Raw genomic sequence first — 14731 nt, 5'->3', positions numbered from 1 at the left:
CTAAACCCAACCAAGCACTTCTGGTACCTAAACTCAACCAAGCTTCTTGTAAGTAGTTATCCTTGTGAAACAATAAACCAGATGGTGAAGTAGCATGGTTTTGTGTCTAAAGCTAGCCAAACAGAAAGTGATAAGCAAACGTAAATGAGTGAAAAGAATAATGGTTTCACACAGGATGTAAACCCCACTCATCTGGGTTTGATTGTTGATCCTCATTCCTTTCCTTCTCAATCCTTATGCAGACTTTGTGGTCCATTCCCATTATGTCACTGGTGCGAAAATCTGATGGTTTCAGAACAAAGGCGTATTTCTTTCAAAGTTTACATGACAATGCAAGTGGGCTGTCTTGGGACATATTTTGTGGAGACAGGGTTGCTCTCTGGATGATACCTAAACCAGGTCTTTCTTGTACAAGAGATACTAGTGTCTTGAGAGACCTCCTTGTTAAATAAAGCTTGAAAGAATAACAGAAACTTGTGATGTACACAGTCAATAAGGCTAGTCGTTCCAGCCAAAGTGCAGCTCTATGAGGCTGCACACAGGCTTATGGTGCTTTAAGCTAAATGCTAACACGCTAAAGAAAAAAAAAAAAAAAGAAAGGTGGAAGGTGGAAGGGAATATTGTCAGTTTAGCAGGAAACTAATATAATGCATAAGTGTGATGTGACGAGGTGCTACATGAGAATTCACTGGATCATCACTGATTCATGTTGAGAAGAACACTGTGTGACAATCTGTCCCAAATCTGATGACAATCCATGCTGTCGTTGCCCAGACATTTCACTTACGTCAGCACGAGTGTGGGCAATAAGGAAACATCAAGGGATCAACAAAGTCAGGAGATTTTATTATCTGGCGACCATCAACATGTGGAGCTTGTTGTGACAATACACTGGAAATGTTAGCCTAATGCTGGCACCAGAGGAAAACTCTGGAAATTAGCAAAGTCTTTAGGCTGTGCACTGATTATTAGAAAAATCCACCTCATAGCTGTTCAGTCTGACACTGCTCTGTTTAGAGCCACACCACCACTGTGGATAAAGATCCAAACAAAGAAAACTAACATTAAAAGCTCAGAATTATTGATGAAATGTTTACTTGTGCTCACCATTCATCTTCACTCTCTACTAATATGTTAAAACGAGCCTTCCTGCCTTCCTGCTACGGACCGTATGTCCTTGCTCTGCTGTGGCTTTGACCTCTGCTCTCCTTATTAATCATTAATTGTCTGCACTGAGGAAACATTGTTTAAAGAATGGAAGTCTCTGCTTCAGGAATATAATTCACTTTCTTTTTATTTTCCTCTAACCATCAGTGCAGATGTTTGTGCAGTGGTCAGAGTGTGTGTAGGTCGAAGGACATGGAGCAGATGGCCTTTTCTTCCTGTTGATCGTAGGGAGTGGGAAACTATGTAGGTGTAAGCAGGAATGTACAAGGACAGTGAAGTCTTTGACCAAGAGAGAAGTCTCTGCTCATTAGGTCACCCATCTCTCCTCACACTTGTGTCTGTCTGTCTCTCCTCACCCTCCCTACCTCCATCTCTCTCCCCCTGTGTCTTCCTTTTATCCCTCTCTACATGCTCAACTTATCGCTGCATTCTCCGCCGAGCCAACCAACAGACGGTGGTAAAAAATGTCAACACTCTGTTACCCTTAGTGACAGGTTGAACAGCGTGAGTCTGAGACTGGAGTCCTAACAGCACAGCAAGTCTGTACTATTAAGGTAGGCATTGCACATTGTGAAAGAATTGCATTTATCGGCAGAGCTCGAGTAATGAGAGTAAATCCTTGCTATCTTGTTGCTTCTCTGGGATATCTGAGCTACAGTCTTGATTCCTTCAGATTAATATCAACGTGTAGACATGGTGTAGCAGCACAGTGGCTTTGAACCTCTGATATTTTATCTGCACAGTTGAACTGTCTTTTCTCTTTCACTTTGAAATCCAGCAAAGCTTTTATCATCTTCAGCTCCTTTGATTTCAAATTCACATATTGTCTGGGAATGTCCTTCCAGGTTTCTTAAGCTTGAGTGGTCAGGGAAAAAAAACAACAAAAAAAGAAAGAATGAGAGGCAGATATGTGGTCTGTGCTGTTCGCATAATTGGTCAGTTTTCCAAGTGTTAACCAATGATTTCTGTGGGACATGATCATGAAAATATCGAGGTGAGAGTCGTAACCATAGCAGCGAGATGAATATTGTCGGTGTCACTTTGTGGCATGTCAGGGAAATCTCTGCTGGTTTTTCTGCATCTTTGGAAAACACGCAGAACATACGCTTGACTGAGCAACGCCACATCCAATCAAGGCCATAAATAATGCATGTTTAAAGCTTGACTCATGTTTTTGAAGTTTAAAGTGAGAGACAGAACCACCTAATGTCTTGCACTGTGGCCTGATACATGCCTGCATGATGCAGATGCATGCCGGCGATAGTACAGACATTTGTGTGGCATAACTTTTGCTGACATGCAACAAAAAGGAAAAAGTATATATTGTTACTGGTGCAATGATATAATAATTTAAGTCTTTACGTGTTAGTGGCTATAAGAGAAAAAGCTGGAGAGAGAGGAGAGAGATTGTGTCCCCTGACAGGGCTGTCTATCACACAGTTCCCTCTTCACTCCAGACACAAACCTCTCTCTGAGCTATCGTTCACCCTCGGGGGATTCTCTTGATGTTTGCAGTGGTGTGGTTGACGGTTGTCATTGTTCAACTCCATTTCACATCTTGAAGAGGCAGCTTTCTAAAGCAAACAAACAATCATGCTTCTATTCTGCTCTTGAACTTCATTGTGTCGCGTGTGGTTTCCGTTGCCTCATTTGCATTCAGTTTTTATTCACAAACACTGCAGTAAAATGAATCAAATCTGTCTGCGGAATAAAAAAGGCGTATACTTTATTATTTCTGAAGGTGTCGCAGCTCAAGTGAGGTCCTCGAAGAGGTAACAGTGTGCAGAGTCACACGTGACCTCTGATTACCAGCAAAGGGAAAGAGACAGTGAGAGCAGGAGGGAGTGGGAGAGAAGTGCAGGGTACTGCTGATTCATACAAGACTCACCTACACTAACAGGAGCTGTCTGAGGAAGAAAAGGGAGGAAAGGAAGCAGAGAGATAACAGGAGACAGGAGGGGGAATGAGATGGTGATGATTCATGTGAAATAGAAAAAATAAAAAAATAAAAACCCTCCAGCCAATCTGAAGTAAGCTGGTCTGCACAACAAGCTGGAAAGGTAGTGAGAAGAATGAGGAGGATAAACAGGGAGGCGGAGGAGGGTAAAGATAAAGGAGGAGGACGAGTTTGCTGGAGCAATGATTTAAAAAAAAAAAATTCAACACTTTAATAGTCCCTTCCACAAACATTTTTATTTTTTTTTAAATTTCAGAGTTCCTTTTGGCACTAATATCAATTAGAAACTTCAACTAAAGATGTTAAACGTGCATTTACCATAAAGGTATGCTGTGAGTAAGCTGCATTAACTTTTCTTTATTAAAAATGAAAAAAAAAAGAAAAATGCCAAATGGTCTGCACTAGTATAGCATCTTCTAACCACAGCTGGGTGTCTTATGCACTCATTCACACACATACACACCAGTGACGGTGGAGGTGCCATGCAGGGTTCTCACCTGTCAGGATCAAGTTAGGGTTCAGTGTCTTGCCTTAGCACACTTCGGCGTGCGGAGGTGCCCTGAACCCTGCAATGAGCAGACACCTTTATTACACTTTAATGGCACAATCTCTGTTTATGGAAATGGAGCAATGGGTTCGATATATTACATTGTTTTTGATCACTTTATTCATCTGCATTATTTATCTCTGATTATTTTAATTTAGCCCATAAAATGTCAGAAAATAGTGAAATGTTTCTTAGTCATTTATGTCTTGCTTAGTCTCAGAAACATTTTAAAAAGGATGAGGTTTAAAAAGCAGAGAAAAGCAAAAAAAGAATGGTCACAGTGAAGAAGCAAAAGAAGAATTTGGGCTAAAAACAAAGAAAAAAATCAGATCATATATTAATTGACTGTTTGTTGTAGTGCTAATAAACATGAAACAAAATAAATTAATAAAAATGGATGGATTTTCTGTCTTTGTGGTCGGACAGCTGCAGTTTTTTGGATGCCAGGATGTTGTGTGGGTGTGTGTTTTTTTGAAACGTTTTTATCACCCAAATTTACAGTTATGTCGTTAGTAATTTAATGAAAAATAACAAATTCTAGATAATTTACAGAATAAACCATACTAAGAAAAGAAACTATGCTATATATCATATCATGCAACTGTGTATAATCAGAAGACTTAATAAATGTTGGACATATTCTGATCAAAATAAACCGACTTGCAGCATCCAATAACATCAGCAGCACGTGTTTTTGAAAAATGACTTCAAAGTCATCCAACATTTTCCAGGGTTTTAATTTACAATATTCCATTCCATTAAGCCTGCATAAAACTAACATTATTTTCAGTTTAGCACATCATTTTACCACAAACTTTGCACATACTAAGAAGATTTGTCTGCCTCTAAAACCTCTGAAAACAACATCTTCGTAATTTTGGTGCTAACACATTGAAAGTGCTGGAGATGGTTCAAGCAGGTTAAGTGAACCACTGAGGCCTGAGTGATTAAGGACTTGTTTTGATAACTGTGTATCTGAGTGAGTAGTCAGTAGAGTTGTGTGTTGCAGTAGATGGATGGCTGACTGCTGCTGTGAGGGTTAGAGGTTGTGTTCTCCTGCGGGGGAGAATGAGATCGACCAGTTTAAAAACAATCTGATAAGAGCTTTCTGAGAGAAGACAGGGGAAGCTGCTGGTCATGGTGTGTTTGTGTGCGTGCACGTATTGGTGTGTGTGTGTGTGTGTGTGTTATAAGGCCGAGGGTGAGGAGCTCAGCTGCTGCAAAGGTAAAGGTTGTGAAATGAACACAAAAGACAGGAAGCCTCAGACAGCCCGGTGACCAAACAGAAGATTTATCATGACCTGTGACCTTGGAAAAGCTTCTCCTGCTCTGAATGCCACTTACTTCAGTGTGTGTGTGTGTGTAAGATAGTGCTTGTGTGCATATGATGCCTTCGTGATATTTCCCCCCCGAGCTCCAACAAGGGGATTGCACCTCTTCATGTCGAGCCTCACATGCCCCCTCACTCTAAAAGTCTGTGAAAAAAGAAGCTTTTTGTCTGTGTTTGTTTCCCTGAGTTTAATGGAATGGAATAACAGGATAAAACTGCTGCTGTCTCATGATTCTGGTTTCTGTCTTACACACAGGACAGAGTTGTTAAATCTGGCTCTGATTTATGTGTGGTGATCCACAAATGTTTATCATTGTTTACCTACACTGTGCCTTTTTTAATAAGGTTTCTTATTTATTTATTTTAGACTAGAAGTAGACTGTATGCTCATAATTTATCTTGCCATTTGCGTTTGATTGACAGTTGTTTCATGGAAGACGGTTTGGAGGATCTGCCCTCAATAGTTTGTAAAGGTTTATGTCTTAAATTCATTTTTCATAACAAGAATGAATCTGTCTTGTCTTGAAAAGTGGTGTGCCAATGGAGAATTATTCATTTCACCAGATTTTTATTTTTTTGGACATTAAAGTATATGGCTGGGAATTTTAATAATGAGTTTAAGACATTAAAGTCCGTCTCCGATAATTGATTAAACTCATCTCTGTGTACATATTTAGAAGTTCCCCATCATGTTAATTCTTTCCTACACTGGACTAGCTTAGATGTAACTCTGTGCTACAAGTGGCTCACCAGCTCATCCTTGACTCTGCTTAAACATTTGAAAACTACTTGATGCCACCAATGGCAAGTTATAATACTGAAGTAATTCAGGCATACATGTTCAAACTGGAAACTGATTCTGAAGAAGAATAAAAGTCCTACTTTGCAAAATGACAGGATTGGTTCCTCAGGTTTGTTGAACCCACAGAAATCACTTTGCTTTTTTTGACACTGTCATCAGCACACTGCAGGTTCATGGGAGAACTGTCTAGCCACAGTGTTGACTGATTATTTTATTCAGATATGTCAGTGCAATATTTAGGGGTTTTGTTCTCAAGTTTGAGCAACAGATCCACAACACTGCACAACTGTTTCACTGGATAAGAAAAGGATCTTACTGCATTGGAAGTCAACACTGTAGCACTCATTTTTACCTTTTATTACTTTCCCTGGAGACATCATGTTGCAGCAAAGTTAAATGAGATTCAACTTGGCCAACAACTGGAAACAAGACAGGAAAACGCTGTAGTTTGTGGGGTTTTTGGTTTGTTTGTTGTTTTTTTTTTTTTGCTGGAATCCTGTGCCTCGGTGACCTTGCTCACTGACAGATTGGCCCCATTTAAATCATTGAGGAGTCTGTGCTTTTTCATTGAGGGCGTACATCTGGCCACAGGCACAACACTGAGTGTAGGTCACCCAGGTTTTGGCAAGAACCAAGCAACAACATCTGGGGCTGAAAAACAAACCCGCGGGTGATTGTTCCAAAAACTGCAGTTTCTCTATTGGCCACTTGAGGCTCCAGAAACAGTCAGTCCCCATAGAGCAGAATGTTCAAATGTCCAACTTTACAGCAGAAATACAGCCTGGTACAAAAATGGTTTTAGTCTCTATAGCTAATTTCCTGGTTTATGACAACTGTACAAGGGGGTAATTTTTTATATAACTCACCCATTTAAGTTGTATTAAGGCTTAAAGTTATACATAATTAAGAGCGTGGCTGCTTTGAGTGACAGATCAGTGCCATCATTGAACAGCCCATGCCTCAGTCCCGCTCATGCTGCATCTCTTTGCTCATTTTTGGTTTAACTGGGATTTCAGAGGACTCAGGTTTTGCCAAGATCAACTTCAAAACTGCTCTTTCAGAAACTTGTAGGTGACGTCATAGAGGGTTTGTCTATTTTTGTATGCAATGAATGGCGAGAACGACTGCATTTACATTGGTTAGAGAATCAGGTTATGATCTTGTTTCTGAAGTATCTGGTTTTTCTGTTTGCACATGTAAACATCAAATCCCGTTTTCAGAAACCTGGATAAGCCTGATTGTGCCACTCCAGAAGAAACCAGGATACTGTTGCATGTATACGTCTTATCCCCCACATCTTACTGTGTCTTCAGCCAAGTGATGTTTCCCTCAAATGCTCAGTTTGTCAGTAACAGAACTTGTGCTTGAGCTGTTGTTTCCTCTGGTCTTATGAACAGTTCAACTCTGTCACACAGCCAATAAAACGATGCCCAACATTTTCTCCCTACTTGAGGTCACGACGACTCTGTCCTACAGTCACGGCTGCGTATCTTCATCCAAAACTCCTTTGTCCTACACTGACAGTGACAGCCTCACACGGGTCAAAGTGGAGGACATGTTGAACATTTCTTGTTGTTCTCATCTGCCATTGCCAAACCTGCAGTGTCATGTTGGCATTCAATAGTGCTGAACCCATCATAAGCCAAAGTGGCCTCATTTTAAATAGCGAAAGTCACAGTAATTTAAGGTTAACATTTACAGGAATGTCAGATTTAATCGCTAGTTTGAGTAAACATCACAGGCACCTGTGCAAATGGCACGCAATAATCACAAGCCAGGATAGTACTATTTATCTTATATATGTGGATATGATGAACCACATAACTGCCATATCTTGAGCACCATCAAAAGATAAGCCTCATAACCTGGTGAGCTTGTAAACACAGTCACTGTACTTTCATGCATTACATGGAAGAAAAGAGACTGGAACTGTAAGTGTGTAGAATCTGAGTCCTGTTTAGTTGCATATTGCATAACTGAAAATAGCATCTGTAATGTAGACATAGTGATAAGTGTTGAGTGGTGAAACAGTGTGCAACACTGCCTGCCTCAGTGTCTTTTTTGACACAACTGTGTCTCTGCCAAAGCCAGATTTTTTTAATCCTACCCTCAGTGGCTTTAAAGATCAGCACAGAATATTAATTATTAGCAGACTCAGTTCAAAACTGTGATCCTGTAATGCTCACCTGCTGCGTCTCTTCTCTGTGTGCGTTTGTAGCTGCGGGGCGGCCCTCGTGGCCGGGATGCCACTGTGTGCCGTGCCAGTCCACAGTGGACGGTGAGGGGCAGGAGGAGGGGACTGAGTGCAGGAGGCTGAGAGGAGGCGCCCCACACCAAACCGGAGACATGAACCTCTGCTGGAACGAGATCAAACGCAAATCCCACAACATCCGGTAAGAGAACATTCACAGTGGTGTTTACTGAGACCAAGACTCTTTGGAAAAGTCTGTAGCAGTCGGAATGGAAGGATGTTTTCAAGTAAAGAATGCTGCATGTATCTGAGAGTAGAGAGCGGCTGCAGCGGGAGAATTTCAGATAATGTGAACCTCCCGCTGATGCTTGCAGCTCTATGGCAACAAAACTCCTCATTGCATTTCTAAACCTACAAGTTGGCTCCCTCAGAAAACACAGATATGCTAATTTATTTCATGACTTAGTCAAGGCACTGATGATTTTCCAAAAAATTCCTCCAGTCAGTTTATTTTTTGTTTGTTGTCTTGCTGTTTTCCATCGCTGTGTAAACACGTCCTCATGAACTGAGATTCACTCAGTTTACTGTATGTCTCTTAAGTCAAGCATTTCTATGGAGGGACAGATCGGAACACAAAAGGCAAAAAATAAAATCCAAACATGTGTGACGGTGACCAAAACAGATCCCTCTTTATCCATCACTTGCTGTGTAATAGTCACTATTTGCACACATCCATTTGGTTCAGATGTGTTTAATTAAATAAGAGCATAATTGTTGTGTTCGTCTGCTGGCTTGTGGCTTAGTAACATTTTTATATAACCGTTTTTTGTTTGTTTTTTTTCCACTGAGTGTTATCTGGCATTATATGTAAATATGAATAATACGTAGAAATGGTAGAAATATGCTTTTAATTTCCGTGGAGCAGCTTTACGCTCATATATATGTTTATGTCCAGACAGTCACACAGCAGAATAGAATCTAATGATGTGGAGCAGCTATATATGCTGTCTTGTTCCTTGTTTGTTTTCCATTTTCCTCTAAATGATTCTACTTCTTGCCACTCACAGTGTTCAGGCAATTAAAAAAAAGCATTGTCTAATAATATGCTGTCACACAATAATGCATATTTCAGTGCTCCTTCCAGTCGGCTTATTAATTATTGATATAATATGGGTTAATACTGCCATTGCACAAGTTACACTTGAGAGGTTTGCCAGTGCAAAACAATTAGAGGGCGTTCGTGTTATTCTTTGATGCTTAATTGGAAACTGTCTGGGTGTGCTGCATCATTTCTGTTTCTTCAATTCAACGGGCATTCTGTTTAGACAATTGGCCCCTTAATTGCTTACTTGACCCTGATGTATCTAGGAAGTAGGAGGGGGAGGTTAAGGAAGAATACTTGTTAAATTGGGTAAGACAGTTTCCCCTGCAGTCCTGTGTAATGAGATCACTATGGATGGCCTGCAGTGGCTGTTTATACCCGAGCTGCACTCTGACTTCATCAGACTGAGAGAGGAGTACAGGACATCGATGGAGGGAGAACGAGGGAGAGAGAAAGAACCTGCAGCTGGTATTAAATCATCACATGGGAGAGATGGGATGCTGGAAAACGGGAGGGGCAGGAGGCGCAGAAGAATTCAGCAATGAATGAATGAGAAAGAGCTTCACTGAAAAGCTGTCTAACCTTGAGCGTGGGTGCTGTCCGGAGGAAACGTCTGACTGTGTTTAATGCCAGCGGCTGGACAAGCGCACACTACTGGCTTTATAACAGCCTGTCTGGCTTTGATTGACAGTTGGTTAAGGCTTTGCTCCAATAAAAGTCACGGGCGCTGTCTTCTAGCCTTTAAACTGTCCTACATTGTCCCTTATAGTGTACTCTACCTTGACTGAAACTAATTTATACTTCCCTTGTTGTGCATGTAAACTTTATTTAAAAGATGGACTTAGCCCCATTGGTTTGTTGACAGTCAGACGCTTAATGGAAATAGAAAAGGTCATTAGTTTTGCAGGTGGCTGACCTGATGGTGGAGCCACTTGAAAGGCAGGAGATGACAAAAGAGACTATGAGTTACATGAATGTTTCACGTATGTCCATAAGAGCTGCTGTGAGAAATTGGGTTGAAATACGTATAGTTTTTAAATCTTTTTTCTAAATTGGTTGGTTTGTTGTTGCAAATGTTCTTCTGTATCGCTGTGTTGCACCATGACATCTTTTTAGCTCCGATGTTTGGTAGAGTGCGCGCAGCGATACAGTTTTTAAAAAGGGGGGTTGCAGCATAGTCCAACTTAGTTTGGTGTAAAAGCTTCCAAAGACCAAAAAGCTTTCAAAGTTTCACAAAGAGGCGCAAAACAAAACAGTGATTTGTAGGCTGTGCAAAGTTTTTTCTATTCTGGAGCATGCAGTGTTCGAAAAAGTGAAACCACTGTTAGGGTTCTCTGTTTATTTGTAGGGGGAGCTGTTTTTTCTACCTCTCTTTATAACTCCAAGCATTTTCTGGGCATTTTTTGGTCCCATCACATTTTCACTCGCTGTAGGCTCATTTGTCATGGCAATATAAAGTCCTGCACCTAAATGAAAACAGCCCAACTATAGCTGGAAGTAGAGAGAACTGAAAAATGTCTTTTGTGCAGCATGGCACAGTTATAATGCCATAAATCAAAAAAGAAAAGAAAAAAAACTAAGTTGAATTTCTGTGATTATTTGGTTTACAAAAACATGTCTAACACTTTTCCAGGTGCCTCCAATGTGACACTTCATAACATAGATATTGTACGACTTAACTTTGAATTTGTTTCCGTACATGCCTCCTATCTGCTCACAGCTGAGTTACTAACGGACTCACGATTTCAAAAAGGAGGGAAGGATTTTTTAAGGCATTTGGTTAGTCCATACAATGAGCATAAAATGGAGACATGTACAATAAAGTAACTTTGATTTTAAGCTTTAATGTTGTTATCTTTTCTGAGGGAAGACACATCGGAGACAAGTAGCTCAACAACCATCGGAAAGTTGCCAGTTTGCCTTTGTAGCTGCTAAATACACCCAGAAAGCTGAAGAAGCAAAATTAATCTAACTTCATAAAACTAATGGTCAGTTAGATTTTTTTTTATTTTTGAAGGAAAATGAGTCATTTAGATTAATTGACTAATCTGTAAAGTTGAAAAATTAAATAAAAACTTGTCTTCAGTGGCAGAAATACAATCCGTCCAATATTTGTTAAGATGTTAAAGTCTGGACCAAAGCGGTGACCTGAGCGACACCACCGTCCTCGGAGTCGCTCCTCTGCGGCTGAAGAATAGAAGAAGCAAACAATTATAATTTGCAGATGATGCGAAAACACCCGCAAGCTTCTGTTTCTGAAATCACCAGGCGAATTTGACGAATTAAGATAAGAGGTAAATAGCGTGACAAAATGCATTCTCTGAACGTTTACAGATGGCAGTGGCACACGTAATTTATCAGCATGACACAGTGTCGCTCAGCTAATTGGACTCAGAGCTGATAACAGAAGGTTAGCGGTTTGATCACTTCTTTGGCACCTTGTGTAGAAAGTTGGCAAAATCAACACACCGTGAGCTGCTGCGCTTACACTCACCAGCTGTGGAGCACGTGTTATTGACTACAAAACAGCACGTTTATGCCATTGGCAGAAAAAATGTGGACAAGCTGGTCTTATTGCTGTGTGCTTTTTACTATATTAGATTGTGGTTTTAATGTCTTGGGCTGAGATAACAGCCACAAACAAGTGGACCACAACATTACATTGCACTTTGTCTGCCATAATCACAGTGAATGATTATAAATATGTATAAAAAAGGCATTTATGACCACAAGCGTAATACTCAGGCTATTCAGCCATCTGTAACTATTGTGTAAAAAAAAAAATACAGTTTGAGAGTGTGGGAGGGTTCACTGAATTTATGTTAGTATTTGCTCAGCAGAGATTCTTTTCTTTTTTATCAAAGAATGCGTTGTTTTGTCTAGTGGTTATGTAATTCATTCAATGGACAAACAATTATTCAGGATTCCTTCTTCAGTTCCTGGTTTGTGTCCATTCACCTGGACTCTATGTGCCTTTAATAAAAATGGAGAAAGAAAGGGCTTATGGCAGCTTATGAAGCATCTCTTTAAACTATGACGAAAAAGTGTGAAGTTTGTGCAGCTGCCGCATCCCGTCTGTACTTGAATGATCCATTTTAAATTGAAAATCTGCTTTTAATCTGACAATTGTATATATTTTTTTCGAAGCTCTTACGGTTGAATGTGAAGGTGTTTCAACAGCACTTTGGAACTGATGGGAGAAACCGACTTGTGTGTGATTGATTGTTGATTTGACCTTAAATTTTCTACAGATATCAGGTTCTCTTGAGGATACCGACTTTGTTGGTCCCCTCACTTTTCCTCTAGTGCCAACATGAGTTTCGTATCGGTGGCTTTAAGTGAAAAATATCACAGCTGTTGGGTTGATTGCCATGAAACCTGGTTCAGACATCGATGTTCCACTTGGACAAGCATTGTTGTTCCTAATTACAGCCTCGCAGAGCTGCTATTGTGGCTTGATGCTCTGTCAGATCCTCTTGCCAGATGGTCAAATGGTTCGGTCTGTGTCCGACAATTTCCAAAACTTTTCAAAGCCTTAGTCCTGCTTATCTTCTGTTGTATAGGTTTATGTTGCCAATATAATTGAGGTGTATTTCCACTGAGACCGGCTGCACTGCATCCTGTTCTTGTATTTGTATTCAGCATTTCGTTCTGCAAACAGGTTGTTGCTGAATCATCACAAATCCCACCCAGTGTGGTATTTTCATGCTTCTTCCGACAGCTGCAAGTATGAATTTGCTTCCTTCAAACGTGTTTTCCATGTAGCCTCGCTGATTACAGTGTCAGTCATCTCGGTAACAATATCAGGCATTGTTGAGGTTCAGGCTGTGCCACATAGTGGCGTGCCCACTGTTTTGCACTGCAGGGAATGCCCACAGGGGTTGGTGTGGGTAGCTCAGTGGCATGCTATGAATTTATTTGCCGCATGGCTCAGATAACTGCGGAGAGCCAACCACCCACGCTCAGCGTCTGTCTGAGGGCAAAGGGAGACCTCTGAGTCTGTTTTTGTCTCTGTCTGTTTTTGTCATTACCACAATGCTCACTATATCTGTCTGCTGGTACCTTTCTCATTCAAGATCTTGTCAATTTCCATACACTTTCTCTCTCTGCCTCTACCTTTTCGCTACCTCTCTTTTCGTCTTTATTTTATTTAAGCACAATTCCATCCTCCACCTCTATTTATCTCACATCCTCCTGTGTTTGCCAGCACCTTGTAGAGACAGTCTGATCTCAGTGCATTGCCCTTTGGTGGTTCTGCGCCCCACTTTCCCTCTATTGCCCTCAGGAAACCTGCCGTACGATGCCTGCAGGTCTTATTGAGCTCCAATTACATGTTAATGGTAATTATATTGTTCAAGGTCAGGGGTGAACACCTAATTCTGCTACAGGGGTTAGAGATGTGACAGCAGATGTAAGTGGGACTCTAGTGGGAGATTTAGCCATCAATCACTCAGACACTCGAAGGAATGGATTTCACTTTCACTGCACTCTGAGATTCGCTTTGAGATTCAGTGGTTTGTTTCTTGTTAAGAAAAAGATCCTTTGTATGTGGTTGCTCAGTCTCACACCATAATACTGATTGATGAGGGTTTGAGCTACTTGAGCAAATATTGCAAATGTTTCCCACATTTCACGGTTTTGATTCTAACATTTGTTCCTTTGGTATGTATTTTGTATGTCTCAGTCAGTTACTTCAGCCTTATATTAATTCATCAAGGCCTCACATAGTAGTCCTTTCACTTGTCATTTAGAGGCAGCCATTGACGTTCATGTGAATCACACTGGATAAACGTTGGTAAACCAGGGAACAAAGATGTAGCAAAGAAGGAATCAGAGCTTTAAGATAGTACATCTGGTTAGGCTGAGAAAATAAAACCTGATACACTTTAATGATAAACCAAACCACCGGGGAATTAAGGAGCCCCATGAATAATTTTGATGAATTACCATTTACTGTAATGTGTGCGTGTGTGTCTACACAGCTTGAAATGAAACAAGAATAGGGAGAGCACTGAACTGTGCCTTCTTACCAGTCATCTGGTGCAGAACAAATCAGAGGTGGTTTGCACAGATTAGAGACAATGTTGGACTTTTTGGACTGCTACTGTGTTTGACTAGTGGGAAAAAATAATCAGGTTTTGTGCACAAGCTGTACCCAGGCACGCTGAATGGTTTATATGGAGCAAATCAAATCCCCAAAGAAGTGAAAACACTGCTCTCGGAGCTACAAGAACAATGAGAGCTTGAGGATTGGAGACACACTTTGTACATTAGCCCTGCTTACCTGCAGGGGTATCAGAGGAGGACAAGGTGTAGACGTAGATCACAGAGGTGCTTTAAGATACATAATCAAGAAGTTTGACTTACAAAAAGTAAAAAAACAAAAAACGGTTACATCGTGTAACACTGAAAAAGTGAAGATAATACTGTTTCCTTCTAGCACAAATGTGGTTACAGGGAGAAAAAAAGCAAAACAAGACTGATGGGAGCAAGAGTTGGGGATTGGGGATTTTAGAGGGAAACGAAAAAGTAATTATTGTATTATAATGAAGTGAAATGTAAACGGTAACGATACAGTATATTTCGCCCCCTTTCACTCTATAATCACAAAGGAACAAAAAGGGTTTTGAATACC

General features: G+C 40.6%; 1 protein-coding gene across 2 annotated transcripts in view; it reads left to right on the top strand.

Annotated features, from left to right (window-relative positions):
* Window positions 1–1526: 1526 nt before the first annotated feature.
* The window catches only part of drp2 (dystrophin related protein 2), a 94934-nt gene continuing 81729 nt past the window's right edge, over window positions 1527–14731 (top strand). For both annotated transcript variants that reach the window (XM_008275549.1, XM_008275542.1), the window contains exons 1-2: window positions 1527–1721; window positions 8022–8196. In XM_008275549.1, coding sequence (XP_008273771.1) covers window positions 8150–8196 — 47 coding nt within the window. In that variant the 5' untranslated portion in view covers window positions 1527–1721; window positions 8022–8149. The remainder of the gene's footprint in view (window positions 1722–8021; window positions 8197–14731) is intronic.

Source organism: Stegastes partitus, unplaced genomic scaffold (genome assembly GCF_000690725.1).
Source record: "Stegastes partitus isolate 25-593 unplaced genomic scaffold, Stegastes_partitus-1.0.2 Scaffold2, whole genome shotgun sequence".
Taxonomy (NCBI): Eukaryota; Metazoa; Chordata; class Actinopteri; family Pomacentridae; genus Stegastes; species Stegastes partitus.
The sequence above is the reverse complement of the archived record's forward strand: the minus strand, read 5'-3'. Positions and strand labels throughout refer to the sequence as shown.